General features: G+C 48.4%; 1 protein-coding gene across 6 annotated transcripts in view; it reads right to left on the bottom strand.

Annotated features, from left to right (window-relative positions):
* AGAP1 (ArfGAP with GTPase domain, ankyrin repeat and PH domain 1) overlaps window positions 1-15,227 on the bottom strand; it is a 521,440-nt gene that overhangs the window by 68,147 nt on the left and 438,066 nt on the right. For all 6 annotated transcript variants that reach the window (XM_081051870.1, XM_081051871.1, XM_081051872.1 and 3 more), the window contains 2 exons: window positions 4,791-4,945; window positions 1,153-1,243 (listed from right to left, as the gene is read on the bottom strand). In XM_081051870.1, the coding sequence (XP_080907996.1) occupies window positions 1,153-1,243; window positions 4,791-4,945 (246 nt within the window). The remainder of the gene's footprint in view (window positions 1-1,152; window positions 1,244-4,790; window positions 4,946-15,227) is intronic.

The raw sequence follows: 15,227 nt of genomic DNA, 5'->3' as shown, positions 1-15,227 counted from the left end.
TCCCTCACTTGCCAGCGTTGTGACTCCCAGGCTCTACCCCAGTGGGAGGCCCTCGGCTTGGTCCCCAGGGCTGACAGCCGAGAGTGTGACTGCACTTTCCTGAGGCACGGCTGTGGAAGCCCGAGTCCCGCGGTGTCTGTCACACCCTGTTATAAAAACCCCGTGGTCATCGGGCCCGCCCTCCAGGCCGACCTTGGCTGAGACCCATCTTGCCTGCCAGACGCCCGGGGGGCAGCAGGAGTGCCTCCTGGCTGCGATGTCTGAGGCAGCTGCAGTGGAACTCCATGAAGAAACTGCAGAGTGGGTCTCGGGGGAGATGCAGACAGGGCAATTTCCTAAGACATCTGTGTTCTATAGAAAAATTAGACAAGCCTGATCCCTGAAGACCCTGTCAGTCAGATACCTGGGGTTAAAACTAGAACGCATCCTTACAGATCTTTACTCCACAAATACCGAAAAGCTTCACTGGGCTCTCCATGACGTACTGCCCTAAATACTGTCTCAAGTCACAAGGCATCATGAAGTTCCTCCATCTCCGTGAAGACGTTTTTACCTGACTTTTTAGGTTTGTGTGTGTTTCTCTACGAGAACAGTTACCCCGTTAACTTGTGCATAATTGGGATTCACCGTTGGGAAGCTGTGGCATTCTGCTCTGTGAACTGGGCTGTGATGGACATTTGGGGCTAGTCTTTGCCGCCCGTGTCCCCGGCTTAGTTCCCGGAGGTACACGGCCAGAGTGAGGGGACAACCACTCGATGAGCGCTTCTTGTGTATGCAGCCATACCGTCCTGTGAGGTCTTTCCAGTTTCCTGTCTGTGTGTGGACAGTATGTTTTCTAGCACTTTCACCCCAACTGGATGGTCTCACTTAAAAATAAAACAGCCTCTGTCAATGTGTCATCTACTCGTGTCCTTAGTCTCCGTCCCTACAGCAGGCGGTGGAGAGGATTCAAATCCTGTTATAAAAACCCTGTTTTTATAACCTGGGAAATAGTATTGACTGTCAGACTCTGCATTTCCTTCCCTGTAACCAGGGCCCACTGGAGCTGTAGGAACTGAAGAAGACAGACATGGGACCCCTGCCACTCCGGCTCGGTCAGACCACCCACCGTCCACTGTGGAGCCCAGGCCCACTGTCCCAAGGCTCACTTACTCTGGGTCTCGCAGTCCACACAGTGGGAATTCCCTCGGATGTTTCGTATCGACTGCAAGGCCATGGCCTCACTCTGGCTCGTCAGCCGGGACTGGACATAGAGGAAGACACACAAACGCAAGCTATAAGAATTCAGAGAAATGCTCATATCTACTAATAACGTCAGGGAAAAACAAACAGATCATGAGCAAATATAGGATGAGGGCGATTTCAAACAATTACGCGTCTGCTAATGAAAAAGAGTAAGTGATGGGGAATGCATTACGCATTGGGAGGAAGCTTCCATGTGAAGATTTATCACATGAGACCGACTCTTCCAGACCTGAGAACAAAGAGAAGTTCGGGACCATTTGTGAATGAACGTGGACAAAGCATGTAATTGGTTAATGTGCTTTCACTGTTGTGTGTCTACTAGGTATGAAGAGTAGAAAATGAGAAAGAAATAAACTGCTTATAAGCAAAGGGTGAGGTTTCATCGGCACTGTTAAGATAAATGAGGTGTGATCAGAAACTACGGTGAATGCTGCTGCCGAGTGCCATCCAACAGAAAGGCAAGATCTTCAATATGGAAAGTGGCGCGCTGAACCATAGTAATAAGTTTCAACGTGTTCGGTGCAGTCAGTTGGGTGTGAGCTACGGTTGAGAGAAGGTGTGTTTTAAAGCCTGCCATAAATCATCCTCCATCAGGACAACACTCCGTGTCACACATTGCTTCTGGTATACGGCAATGTCTGTCAAATAAAAACATTACTGTGTGTCCTCATCCACCTTACTTATCAGATCTGGCACCACACGACTTCTGGCTCTTCCCCAAAGTCAAAATGATTCAGGACATCGAGGCAGCCATGACAGCACAGCTAAGGGCACTCACAAAAGAGGACTTCCAGAACTGCTTCAGAAAGTGGCAAGAACGATGGGTAAGTGTGTTCTAAGCGAGGGGCAGTATTCTGAGAGGGATTAATGGCAATGTGTCTTTTACTGTAATAAACTTTTTTTATTTAAACACTCACCGTATGTTTTGATCACACCTCATATATCACGATTCCTTGTCAGGAGACCATGTCCACACCACACTTCAAGTTTCATTTTTAAGACTATCTCAGTGGCTACAGTAACAAAGTCACTAACAGGTATGGGGCAGGGAGGAGTAGGAGTACAGCTGGGGCCATTTAGTCTTACACTTACACTTGAATGCCTTCTCTAAGCAAGTTTAGAAAACACAGAAGGGGAAAAGAATGACATGAAAATCTGTAAGCTATATGATTATCACAGTTCAGTTTAATTAACATTTTGATATCTGCTCCTGTAGCCTTTTCCTAAGCACATGTACGCACACGTTAGTATGTTTCAAGCCAACACACTATCTACTGTTTTGAAATCTGCCTTTCTAGTCTAATTACATATTGTTAGCTTTCATTGCCACCACTTGCTCTCCAATACCATCGTTTTAAATGGCTGCTTAATATTCCCCCTCATGATGACTTATTATGACGTTCACTTTGATTGACATTTAAGTTGTTTCCAATTTTTCTCTCTTGTAAACAATGCTAAGTCTTTGCATATATTTGTGATTACTTACTAAGAATAAATTCCTGGAGCTGAGGTGTTAGGTAAAGCAATATACATATACCGTTTTTAAGGCTTATGCTGCATACATTTAATATAATGGGTAAAGCCAAATAAATTTCAGAGGGCACTTAGAATAAGCTTCATTTTTGTATAAAAATTCTTCATAAATTGAACCATCTCCCGTCAAATTGTTTGCCATGAAACAATTTACTGCTTACCACCTAACAATAAATTATAATTTATTAATTGCTACTGCCTAATAGCACAATGCATTATTGGGGGTTTATTCCCTTTGGTTAGATACCCAAGTATTCTAAGAATGTTAAACAATTTATATTGGCATCTGGAGTGTGTGTGTGTGAGTGTGTGTGTGTACACATACAGGGATATGTCTGTCTGTCTCTGCCTACCTGTAAAATTTCTGTGACGTATGGATGTGTATGGAGGTCTGCACCTGCTACGCACTCTGAATTATCCACAGGAGCTAACATTACTTAAAGCTCATTCTCAGCCGAGTCTACATTTTGCCCTCAAGCTGTCCCTGTGGGTATTACTTCCACGCTGTACACTTTCACACCTGTTCCACAAGCACCCACAGTGAACAGGTGTGACTCTGCCTTCCTGAGGCCACCCAGGAACAGCACCTTCCTAAGAGTGCACACGGCTAGCAGGAGAAAGGGGGCAGCATTTTAAGGCTGGTGCGTGTGCAGCAGGCCAAGGCGATGCCGTCTGTTTTCACAGAGAGGGAAGAGCCTGGCCAGGTGTGAGAAAGGCCGTGGCTCTCCCAGGTCCTCCTGCGTCAGGCTGACATGGCGTGGAGCCTGACCCGGGTGAGGCATGGTGACTTCATATAAAATTTGAGACACATCTGTCTGCTTGGCAACACCGGCCCTTCCTACTCCTGAGACTCAAGTCCCGTGCTGTGCGGGTGACACGTGGCATCGCTCCCCATCGGCGAGGAGACGCAAGAGCATCGTCTGTGGCTGCGGGACTCATTAAGCCAAGATGCTCAGAAATGAAAGGCAGTGACTCTCCCCACCTTGGGTATAAAACAGCTTTAAAAAAGAGAAGCAAATTACATTATAATAATAATGACTGTGGTCTGGTTTACCCTGGTTAAAGAGGGTAATAAAATAAGACACTCCATCTTTCTGAAAGATAGACTCTCTTCTTAATGACAAAGCTGGACATAAATCATCGGCAGAAATTTCTTTAAATTGTTTCAAATGAAACTGCAGGTCGCTGGGCAATGTCCTTTCTCTTAGTTTCTAGTTGATCATAGTTTGAAAAATCAAAATGTTCTCCAAGACTCTAAAATATCCCAGAAAAGGGGTTAAAAACATCCAAGCATTAACATTTGAAGGAATCTTTAATGGCGAAAAGGAAAAGCGGAAAAAAAAGACTTTTGTATAAGGATTATCACTGGGCAGGAATCTAGAAAATGCAGGTTAAAAATAACGTCTTCCCCGCCCCCAAACAAGTGTAAACTAATTACCTCTAATTATTGACTGAAACGCATACCAGATTTTATCAGCAGCGTTCTGAAAATGCTCACTGTACCTTCTCTGACTCCCTGCATCTCACAGCTGTGTGTCTACTTTTCTGTAACAAGTCAGTTTCTCACTTGACATGGACTTGAATTTTGTGCGTTTATGAGAACAGAACAGTGCCCCTTTTAGTCTGCCTCCCTTCTCCTGAGTGTATTGTGCCTGAAACAAAACTCAGTGTGGATACATAAGTGACAAGAGCTGCAGGATGCCATCACATACAATGAAAAGGCCCACGGTTTACATTTGGGATTAGGGGAGAGTAAATATTTAAAAGGGGATTTATCTGTTGTCCGAAAATGGTGAAGCCAGGATACGAGTGTATGATATCTGACACAAATCGACACAAAGTGTTTCTTATCTTTTCCACTACTTGGCTTCTTGCTCAGAAAGCATACCAGGGTCTTGTCACTCACACGTATCACATGATGCTTCCCTCCCTTGGGCATCTCTCTCGGCCTCCATTTCCCTTTCATGATCAGCGGCCCTTGATTTCGGGGGGCAGCCTGCTAAGGGCCTTACCTTATTCTTGCTGCTTTCACACGACTGTAAGCTGGCTAGGATCTGGCTCTCGATGGCTTGGACCCATGCATCTCGCTCTTCATACGTGGTGGCTTCAAAGTGCCACGTCTGGCCAGTGAGGGACACAATGATAAACTCAAAGTTTTCTTCTTGCTCTGAAACACAGAGTGGCGGGGATGAAGGGTTTAGCTTTCATGCGACCGCGGCCCCTCTGCCAGCCCTCGGTCACAAAAGTGCTTTTGGGTTCAATCGTGCCCGCAGGGGGCTGCCGGCAGAGCACAGAGTTGATCCACAGACCTGCAAACACTCCAGATCTGGTTCCTACAGCCAGCCCGGCTCAGCTAGCTTTGGAGCAGTGCCCAGGGGGTGAGGGAAAGAAAAGCAGCGTGTGATGTTTCTGTGTTAGGAACCCACCGAGCGACACAGGAGCAACTTAGGAAAACAACATTGTAACTTACTGCTGACCACTGATACCTGTGGGACGCAAAGTAAGTTAATACTGCGAATCTCAGGGTATAGTTTTGATTTCTCTGTTGGCCTCTTTGTACATCCATAGATATACCTGCAAAGAGGGGTGCCTGGGGTTTCTGTTCACTGTCGGCAGAAGACCCTGTTACAGTGCGGAAGGCTTTAATACTTTTGTCTTCAGAAGGGGAGAGCGAGTGGGATCCCAGGAGACTTCAAGGGACTTCACAGCTGCTGTGGGGCGACCGGACTGGGAAGAATTAGACTTGCCTCAAATCCTGCTGCTCTGCTGGCCACGTTGGGCGCTTTGGACACGGCCAGACCCCTCCGAGGCCGTCTGTCACCCTTACTGTGGGGGAAAAGGCCACCTGCTTCATCGCGTGTCCCACTGGCTAAATGACATGTATGAACTCAGGTGGACACAGGGCCTGGGCCATGTCCACAAATGTCGGCAGTTGTCCTATTTCTCATCTACCCCCTGGTCCTGCCACAGAAACAAAAGGGACAGGAGGGACCACTAGAAGCAGCAGAACTGTCACAAATAACCACTAGGAAACCTCCAGCTGGAGGTTCAGGCGTCACATCTCGTCTGATTCATAGTTTGCAACCACAGGCCCGTGAACGTGCTTCATTACAGCACCTGGTGAGCACGTGTTATTAACAATGATGATAACTGCCGACCTACCTAGCTGACCACTGCTTCAGGTAATTACCATCTCACTCATCTACTTCACGACCCTCCCACCTTCCTCTAGCCTATCTCCCGAGCGCCAAGCACCCCTCACGGCCCCTGCCCCCCTGCCCCCGACCTCTGCTGCTCAGGTTGGCCCTGTCCCTTCTCTAGGGCTGTCATGCCGTCCCAGCAGGAGCCTTTCGACCTCCACACAAGGACGCTCAGGGCTCATCTCCAGCCATGTCCAGCAGCCCTTGCCTCCTCCCCTTCAGTGTCAGGAGAGAAGCAGCCCCCACTCTGTGGCTGAGACCTCCCACCCGATCCCATGGATCGCAGGGGGTGGGGACAGGGCAGGAAGGGGACACTTGTCCTTCCTAAGACACAGCCAGGTGGAGGGAACAGCTTCTCTAACCCACCACCCATGGCCATGGAAATGGGGCCACGCCACTTTTGCACAAAATCTTTACATGCTCTGATAATTACGGTCTTGTGTTCTATGCAAAATCAGCATCACTGCTTTTTTAGAATTGAACGTCCTGGGGAGTTGTGCTTAATTCTATGGAGGTACCTCTGAAGGGAGCCGGGACACAGCGAAGGGGGGCACATCCCTTTGCAAAGCCACTGGTGGAGGGCTTCTATCTGTGCCCAGGCTTCTCTGAGGGTCTACGGGGGCTGTGGGAAAGCACAGGTCAGGCCCCCCGGGAGAGGGGCCAGGCTCGGGAAGCGCAGAAAGTGAGGGCGTCCCAGGGAACTCAGTCAACAAATAACCCCTGGGATTATGCAGAACACCCCACCTGCTATGGCAAAGGGAGGTGGGAGGAAACCTGGGGGAGGGGTGTCTGCAGGCCCCTCTGCACCCCAGTAATGCCTTCGGACACTGGGCAGTTGTTGGGATTTCCACTTAAAAATTGGCTGTGACTTACAAAGAGGTGTCCCCATGGCTGACCCGCAATGACTGGCTAGGGCACTGTATCTGTGGATTTTAAGAGGTCCAGCTTCTTGACTCAGTGACTTTTATGTCCCAATACTATGAATGACAATCTTTTCTACATGGCTTCCTGTAAGACAGTGTTCTCCAGCTCATGCATTTGAGGCAAAACTGTCCCAGTGAATGGACAGCCAAGGCAAGAAAGCACTGCAGAAGTCACAGCTAGGCCATCAGGTAAACTTGCTCATTCAGGGCTGGGAAGTGGCACCTGCTGAACAGGCTCCGGCCTGTGCTAATCTGTGAAGTTCAAATGCACATTGAAAAGCTCCCCGAATTTGCTGGATCTTTCAGTGAAAAAAATTACAACCAGGAGCTTCCTGTTCTGTAAGGCTGCTGTAAAGCTTTTCTGTGCAAATTCCTCGCCATAATCCTGAGCTACATACAGTGGGACGAAAGCGAAAGACCTAAGCTTGCTTTGCTCTGATGCAGGGCTCAGCCAGTGGCTGTCAGCCCCTGCCAGATGTGCGAGGCTTCCAGAAAGCAGGAGACAGTCTGCTCTGTCTCTAAGTGACAGGGACGGGAGCACACACATCCTCAGATGACAGAATGTAAAGCACTGAAAACATGGAGGTCTGTAGCACGGGCCGTCTGTAGTTTTTGTCTCATTCCCCCACTACCGCAGTGGCTGTACTGGGTGCCCTCCACTGAAATACTCAATGCTTCACGCTAAGACCAAACTTCCAAATTCAAGTGCTAACATACAGCCTGGCTTTGCCCTACTAATTATGTAAACAAAATTTACCTGTGCATGCAAAATCTTCTTAAGGGAATGAACATATGGACGTGTTCACAGGACCATCAGAATTCCTTTCTTGCCAATTTCCAAACGTACTTGTTCTACAATATCTATTCTGTAGCTTCCCAATCAATTACCTTAAAAATCAACTCCACCACCTATCTTCTACTCATCCTGGACACAAGTTTCCTTTTCTAGTATCTTCTATGTCACTAACCTTTTCTGGCTCGACTTTCAGTCGATTCTCTCCACTGCCCCCCCGCCGCCGCTATACACAGATGGAACAGCCAACTACTGTTGGATTGTACCCCCTTGAGGGGTACAGCCCTTGTTGCATGGCCTTCTCAGAGAGAGCCGGGAGGAAACTGAGCATCTCAAAGAGGCCCAGTGGGGCCTTTTCAACTCTGAGATCCCATGGGAGAGAGCTGCACGGCAGGTCTCCACTCCTTCGACAGTCCCTAAGTCCCAGAGCTTTGAGCAGCTCCAGGACACCCGTATTGAGGATTCCACGGTGGGCTCCCAGCTCCGGGAGGGTGAGTGCTGTGATCAGTTAGCAACGTCTGCCCTGGAGCAAGGACGGGCTCACCTAGCGTGCCTGCCATCTGTCTCCCACACCCACCTCGCGTTTTCTTTCTAGCTTTTGAAACCATTGCTTCCTTTCCCCGTTGGCTCCTCTGCAGGTGGCGTCAGTGCAGGTCCAATCCAGGCTTCGTCCCGGTCCTCCCCACGCCCTCACGCCTTCCTAGGGTTCATTTACTTCCAAAGCTCAGACAGTCACTTCCATATACGTGGGCAATTCTCAAATCTGTATCTGTGACCCCCAAATGCAATCATTTGAGGATTTAAAAAATGTGTACAGATACTCTTCACTTATTTGGTCCTCACATCAAATGAACATGAATAACATAGACCTGCGATAACTTTCAAATGCTCCTTTTACGGTCTGTTCATGGTAACAGTGCTATTTCTAGTGATGGAACTTCAGAATCACCCAGACTCCACCCTCTTCCCGCTGCCACCTGGTCACTCACAACACTGCTCACCAACGTCCCCCAATCTGTACCTTTCTCTCCATTTCCTCGTACCTTCAGCCCTTGCCTGGCTGTTCCCTGGCCCCGGCTCAGCCCGACCATGTCCCTCTGAGTTTCCCGTGGAACAGGTTTCTGATCTCACTCCTCACACCAACATGTGAGCATGTTTCCATCAGCCCTGGCCCAGCTTCCAGGGCTACGGGTGCTGTGACCCAGCCTCTCCTTCCAACCAGACTGCCCCACAACATGGTGGATAACACACGTGGCAGGGTCTTCGCTCTAAAACACACTTCTCATTGTGCTGATGGAATAGCACAGGCATCATCTCCAAGCCCCAGCCCACCCTCGTCTCCCCACCCAAACCAAATCCATGTGTCAAAAGGCAGAACGGTGAGCATGAAGTTCCAAACACCTGCAAAAGTGAACACTACCCAAGGGGCAGACACTTTGGTGGCACAGCGACGAGGTCATCATGAGGCGTGGGAGAGAATCCCGAGCCCCGCATCCAGCAATCCTGGAAGGAAAGGGGCTGCGGGGGCTGCAGGGGCCACAGGCCTGCAGAGCCAGCCTGGCTCCTAGCATCTTCTCGGAAAGAAAGCATTCCATAAAGATCTCCCATGTGTGAACTCAAAATGGAAGACACCGAACACACAGGAAATAGGACAACAGAGTTAGATCCAAAGTATGACGGATACAGAATTTAAAATAACTACAACTGAAACGTTCAAAGAAATAAAAAGTGGAATCCCCCAAATTTTCAAGTAAAAGACCATGAAAATGGACCAGGCAGCTCAGACAAAAAAAGATCTTTTGGAAATACAAATTATAATCGTTAAAAACACCCCAAAATCCTCCATGGCGGGGTTCCCAGAGGAACTAGTGAGAATGGTTGGGCTGGATGACAGATCTGGAGAAATGGGCTAAATCACAGAAGACGAGGAAAGTGGACCCTGTGAGAGGGACCCTGTGGTGTGCAGACGAGTGCCAGAAGTACAGCTACGTCTGCTTGCCGGACAAACAGCGAGAATGTTACTGGACCGTTGGACGACAGAGTTCTAGCCACAGGCAGCACATTTACCGAGAAGGACTGCAACAAGGAAATCCACCCCAAACGTTCACGCCACTGTGGACAACCAGAGACAAAAGAGGCTCTTGAGAATGACGCAGGAAAAGGCAGATTGCTCTTACACCCATGTCAGTAATATAGATGACGGACTTCTCAAGGGCAAAGTCATACGTGCAGGACAGAGAATAACACCCTCAAAGTGCCCAGAGAAAGTGATGCCATTTTAATATCGGGATCCAGGAAAACCCACTTTCAAGTAAAGAGTGGAATGAAGATATTTTCATGCAAAACATCAGAAAGAGCCTATTACCAACAGAACTTCACTAAAGAAACTAGCAAAAGGTACACTTCAGAAGATTCTAGAAAGAAGGTCAGAGCTAGAAGGGTTGTTGAACAAACGATTAAGCATAGAGCTACAACAAAACCAAAATTATATCAAATACTACTTCTCATAATAATGTCTAATTTGGGTAGGTGTAAATACTAGAGAAATGAAAATGGAGGTGAGGACATGAGTTAAAACATCCCAGGACTCTGCACTGGTCCCCAGGAGGAATACAAAACTAACTTTATGTTTTGGTAAATTAGGTACATAGGATAGAATGTCAGGGTTGACCTCTTCAAGAAAAGTAGAATGTGTGACTTCCAATCAGAAGATGGGAAAGAAATTAATAAGAAAAATAAATACTAACATCTTTTATCAAACTAGGAGTAGAAGGGAACCCCTTCACCCATCCAAACCCCACTCATCACTCCTAATGATGAAATGTGAGAATTGTTTCGCATCGGTTAGAGGGTGCTCAGGGCAGATGACGCGGTCTAACAGCCTTCGTCAGGCCCGCTGCCCAGCGTAGTGAGTCAGAACAGAGAGAGGAAAGAGCTAAGGGCTAGAGCAATAACCAACACAGAAAACCGTCATTCACGGATTACATGGTTGTTCGCACAGGAAGCCCCAAATAATCCACAAATTATGAGAAACAATAGCTGTGAGTAAATGGGCGAGATATAAGACCAATAGGATGAAATGTTAATTGCATTTCTGAACACTAGGATCAAACAGAAATAATGCTTAAATACATGTTTACAGACATCTCCTCTCCATTTGTGAGGCAGGGAAGGAGAGATACAAAGAACTGTGAATAAGCCAAATAATTCCCCTGAAGTCCCAATATCAAGGCTCACTCAGAACGGCAGTCCCTTAACAGGTGGTGAAGAGAAGACCCCATACGGCGTTTGGAGGTGACGGATAAACCAAAGAGGGTGACAGGCGCCAGAGCAGGTTTCATGCCTCTTCTCCCAGAACAGGAACCCCTGGCTGGGTCGTCTGCTAATTATAATGAAATGCCAACGGGGCTCAGGAGAGCCAGGAGCAAACGGACGCGGGACATTGTGTAATCCCAGCCTGGGGCCCTCAGCTCAGGAGGATGGCTGAGCCCGAAGAACAGGCCTGAAGGACCCTGGAAAGTGCCACTACGTCTCACGTCCCAGGTAAGAACCGACTGCGCAACTGCGCAAACACACAACACTCCATTCATCTGAGACGGTTTTTCTCTTTCTATGGTGGGAGTGGGGGAGGAGTCCTGTGGGGTAACTGCAAATCTGGAAAGGCACACAAGTACAGAAATACCAAAGACATGAAGAAAAATGCTGTGACAAAGCATGGGGCTACAGTAAATTCTGTAGTCACTGCGACGCTACGCGAGTCGTCCCTTTTTCAGGTGTGACGCACATGTGAAGGCCCGTATGGACACAGCACAGGTACGAAGGTCAAGCCTTGTATTCAAGGCTGTTCAGTCCCAGTAGTGGCTGAATATGCAGTGAAACACTGATGAAGAGTTCGCTGGGCAATTTCTTTGTTTGAACGGCTTGGCTCACATGCGGTCTTGCCCCCAGTGTCTGGCAGACACTCCCAAATAAGGAGGCGATACTTCCTCTCTCAGGTGGGACAGGCTGAGGGGCTCCTTGCCCAACTGTGCATGCAAACCCCTGGACCACCTGCAGGAAAGGGGTCCAGCTCACTGTGGACAAGACGGGACGAGGGAGACGGAAGCCCCACGCCGTCTCAGTGCAGAGGGGACCCCACTGGGGTGCTACTCGGAGCCTTGTTTGGGACTTCAGGCCCTGGCAAAGGTGTCTGTACAAGGAGCCTGGCAGTGGGGTGGCCTCGCTTGCTGAGATTAAAAAAACTGCTCGGAATCTGGTTGCAACCACGTGACCCCACTGCCACCACATGGAATCCAGCTGTGCACAGGGCACCCTGTTTCCCAGGGTACTGTCTTTATGTGGCTTTTTTTTTTTTTGAGAGAGTAATACGTTAACACCTACAGATACAGTTAGAATTGCAGAATTGAATTATATCTGCCACACGACTTTTGTCTGCCTCCCAAGATTAAAAAATAAGATCGAGGATTACAGAGCAGTGGCATATTGAATCGTGTTACATGTGACTCCCATGAAGGGATACTTTGTTTCTTTGTAATGAATCCACTGCAACAGAATAATAAATACAAAAAACAATTCTCCTGGGAGGCACTTGTGCCAGGAAAAATGCTAGGGCTTTAGAGGCATCATCTCAGTTAATTCTTTTTCTCTCTCGGAGTGGCCAGCAGTGTGTTTTCTCCACTTCCTAAAAACAAACGAACACTAAAAGGAGCTCTCCTAGGGGGTCCAGTGGGAGTTGGCAGAGTGTCCCCAGTTCCCAGGGACGTTGTTTCCCCCTTATTGCTGAAGCAAGAGCAAGGTGGTGGCCCTTTAAGACCAGCTGTCCCAGAAATCTCTGCCCAGCTGTCACTACTGTCATATTTCTTTTTAACTGGTATCGTCTGGAGGATGCAGGGGACGTGACGAGTGGCTGTGGGAAAGCATTTCCGCTGTTGTCATCATGGTTCCTGTGACGTGGACGTGGCAGTCATAGGCCGAGACGTTCCAGCTCCTATCTTCCTAGGCAATGGCTCCCTGACAGCGACTGGAGGAGGTCAGCACGTGGAGGACAGTCCCATCTGCACCAGGAAAATCAGAGCACGTGGTGCTCCTGGCCGCTCGGCTCTGTTCTGGCAGGGGACACACGATCCACATTTCCTTCCCCAGGCTGTCAGATCTGGGTGGGGGCCACAGAGCCCTGTCTTATCTGGGACCTGTCAAGACATGTCCCAACAGGTTCAGGAGCCTTTGTCCCTCCACGGGAAGGGAAACCTCTGCTATCCAGGCCACTAGCTGTGCAAGGTGACATGCTACTGATCAGAGTACAGTGGGGACCCCGCTCTCAGCTCCAGCCACCTGACCTACAGGTGGTGCCTGAACCAATCAATCCATTTTCCCTTTCCCCCTCCATTTTTTTTTCTTTAAACCCCTTTAAGTGGGCTCCTGTCACTTCCAAACCCAGTCCTGAGAGCTCCAGTGGAGAAAAGTCCTGCGCCTGGTGGGGGTGGGGGTCCAGGCTGCTGTGTGGTCAGCAGGTCAACGCCTGCTGCACCTCTGGGTTTCATCCCTGCTCACATTTCAGTATCACTGCAGCGACCATCACACTCACTAAGCGCTGAGTAGATGCTCTACCCAAATATTTTTCCTTCTTCTGTACAGACAGAACATAACGTGTTCAAAGTAGAATTTTTATCAGATGACGCAGCCTCTTCAAATCACTGATGGACCAGGGAGAGTACATCCCATTCTGAAGTGACAAGGTGACGCGATTTTAGTTATCGGCAACCAGATAAAAAATGATAAAAATAGTAATTGGCAGTGTGAGGCCAATCAGTCAGAAAGACAGACGGAGCATTACTCTTCACTGTCACACTCATTTAAAACGTGAAGAATGAACGCTCGGAGAGTGACAACATACCATCGCCGTTTCATTTCGAGCAGCTTCATTTCCCTAACACAAACCTGCTCGTAGGGACAATTATAGTTGCTTATATTTAATTCATTCTGTAAAACTGAACTCTGGTTGTAGACATTCCTGATTGCGTCTCCATTAAAAGTATGTTTCTGTTTTACGATACACAGGGGATCAGCAAAGTTCCATCCCTTAGTCCCCCACTCCCTGCCCCATAATGACAAATCAAAGCCTCGCCACGCCCGAAGCCTGAAAGCAAGCCTGTTGTTTCCCAGCGTGACATGCCAGGGCTTAGCTGTTTCATAAAGTTTGTCATTGGGCTCCTAGGGATTTAAACAGTTTTCCGTGTTTAACGGTTAGCTGTGGAAAGGTCCACTATAATAGTATTTTAGCACCATGAACCTGTCGAAATCAACCTTCCCAATTATTCCCAACGACATTAATAACACCGGATATTACACTAATTGCGTCCAGTTTCTATGCAGACGAGGCCCCGTGGGGCTAATTTTGCCTCCTCAGGGGCAAGCAACTCAGCCATCAGACTGATTTCACAAGGAATCCCTCCTCATTACACAAGTCCAGGCTGTCAAACTTTTTTTTTTTTAAAGGTTAATGGGCCAATCAGTCATCAATTATTTCTGCGGAATCCTAGCAGACAAAGGGTTAAAGGGCTAAAAGCAGCTGCAACTGTTTTACATTTGGAAGTTGTTTGCAACAGGAGACATCTGACAAAGCAGCATTTGGGGGGGTGGGTAAAATGGGAGAAGAGACGGGCAGATGCAGCCGTCTGTCTTGGGGGAATAACCGCCCCATGCTTTTGCCAAGGCTGAGAGGACCCAGACCTCTATGCAAAAATGACGCAGGATGGCTCAGAAATGTCCCCGCGAGGCAGGTGTGGTGTGATGTTGCTCCGTCGATTCCTGTCTCTTCTGAATTGAGAAGAATGCAGTGTGTCTTCATGACCATTCACTCCAAGGTCTTCACTCAGCAGTTGAGGGGTCTCCGTGCATTCTCTCGGGCTCCCCTACAAACCTGGAACCCAGACCCCAGGCCCGTTTCTATCCACAAGGCTAAGTGTCCTTCCTGACATATTTAAGGACGAACATATGATGAACAGTGTCATCTAACCTATGCTGACAGGACAACTTTTAGCACGGAGGGAGGACATGTCCACGTGCAGAGGTGGCCAATAGGAGCCTAGGATGGGCAGAGCCCAGGCTTCCAGGTGGTCACCGTTTAAAAATGATCTGAAGATAAAAACTGCCAAGGCTGGCAGGGACATAGCTGAGCTCTCCACTTTTGACCTTTGCTGTCGCAGAGTTAGGGCATTTGTTTTAGGAAACACGACAGAGTTCTGATTAGCGTGTTAACAGCAGTGCAAACCTTTGGCCACGCCATGTTTTCCTCATTAACAGGCGAGTATTAGCAACGGGTTTCTCCCAGTTTCTGCCTGACTCTCCACGTCGTCTTTTTCTTCACATCCTTTAGGTCTTGGGCTCCCTCCTATTTTGGGCTCCTTTCTCCTGCAATGCACTTCCCTCCGTGCCCTCCCCGCTCTAACATCTACTAACTGGGGACCCAGGAGCAGGCCAGTCCACCCTTTCAATGTCAGGTTGATTGGCAAGGGACACCCCGGGCTGAACTGG

The sequence above is a fragment of the Rhinolophus hipposideros genome (genome assembly GCF_964194185.1).
Source record: "Rhinolophus hipposideros genome assembly, chromosome: 6".
Taxonomy (NCBI): Eukaryota; Metazoa; Chordata; class Mammalia; order Chiroptera; family Rhinolophidae; genus Rhinolophus; species Rhinolophus hipposideros.
Note: the sequence above shows the minus strand (reverse complement) of the source record. Positions and strands in the feature narration are given on the sequence as shown.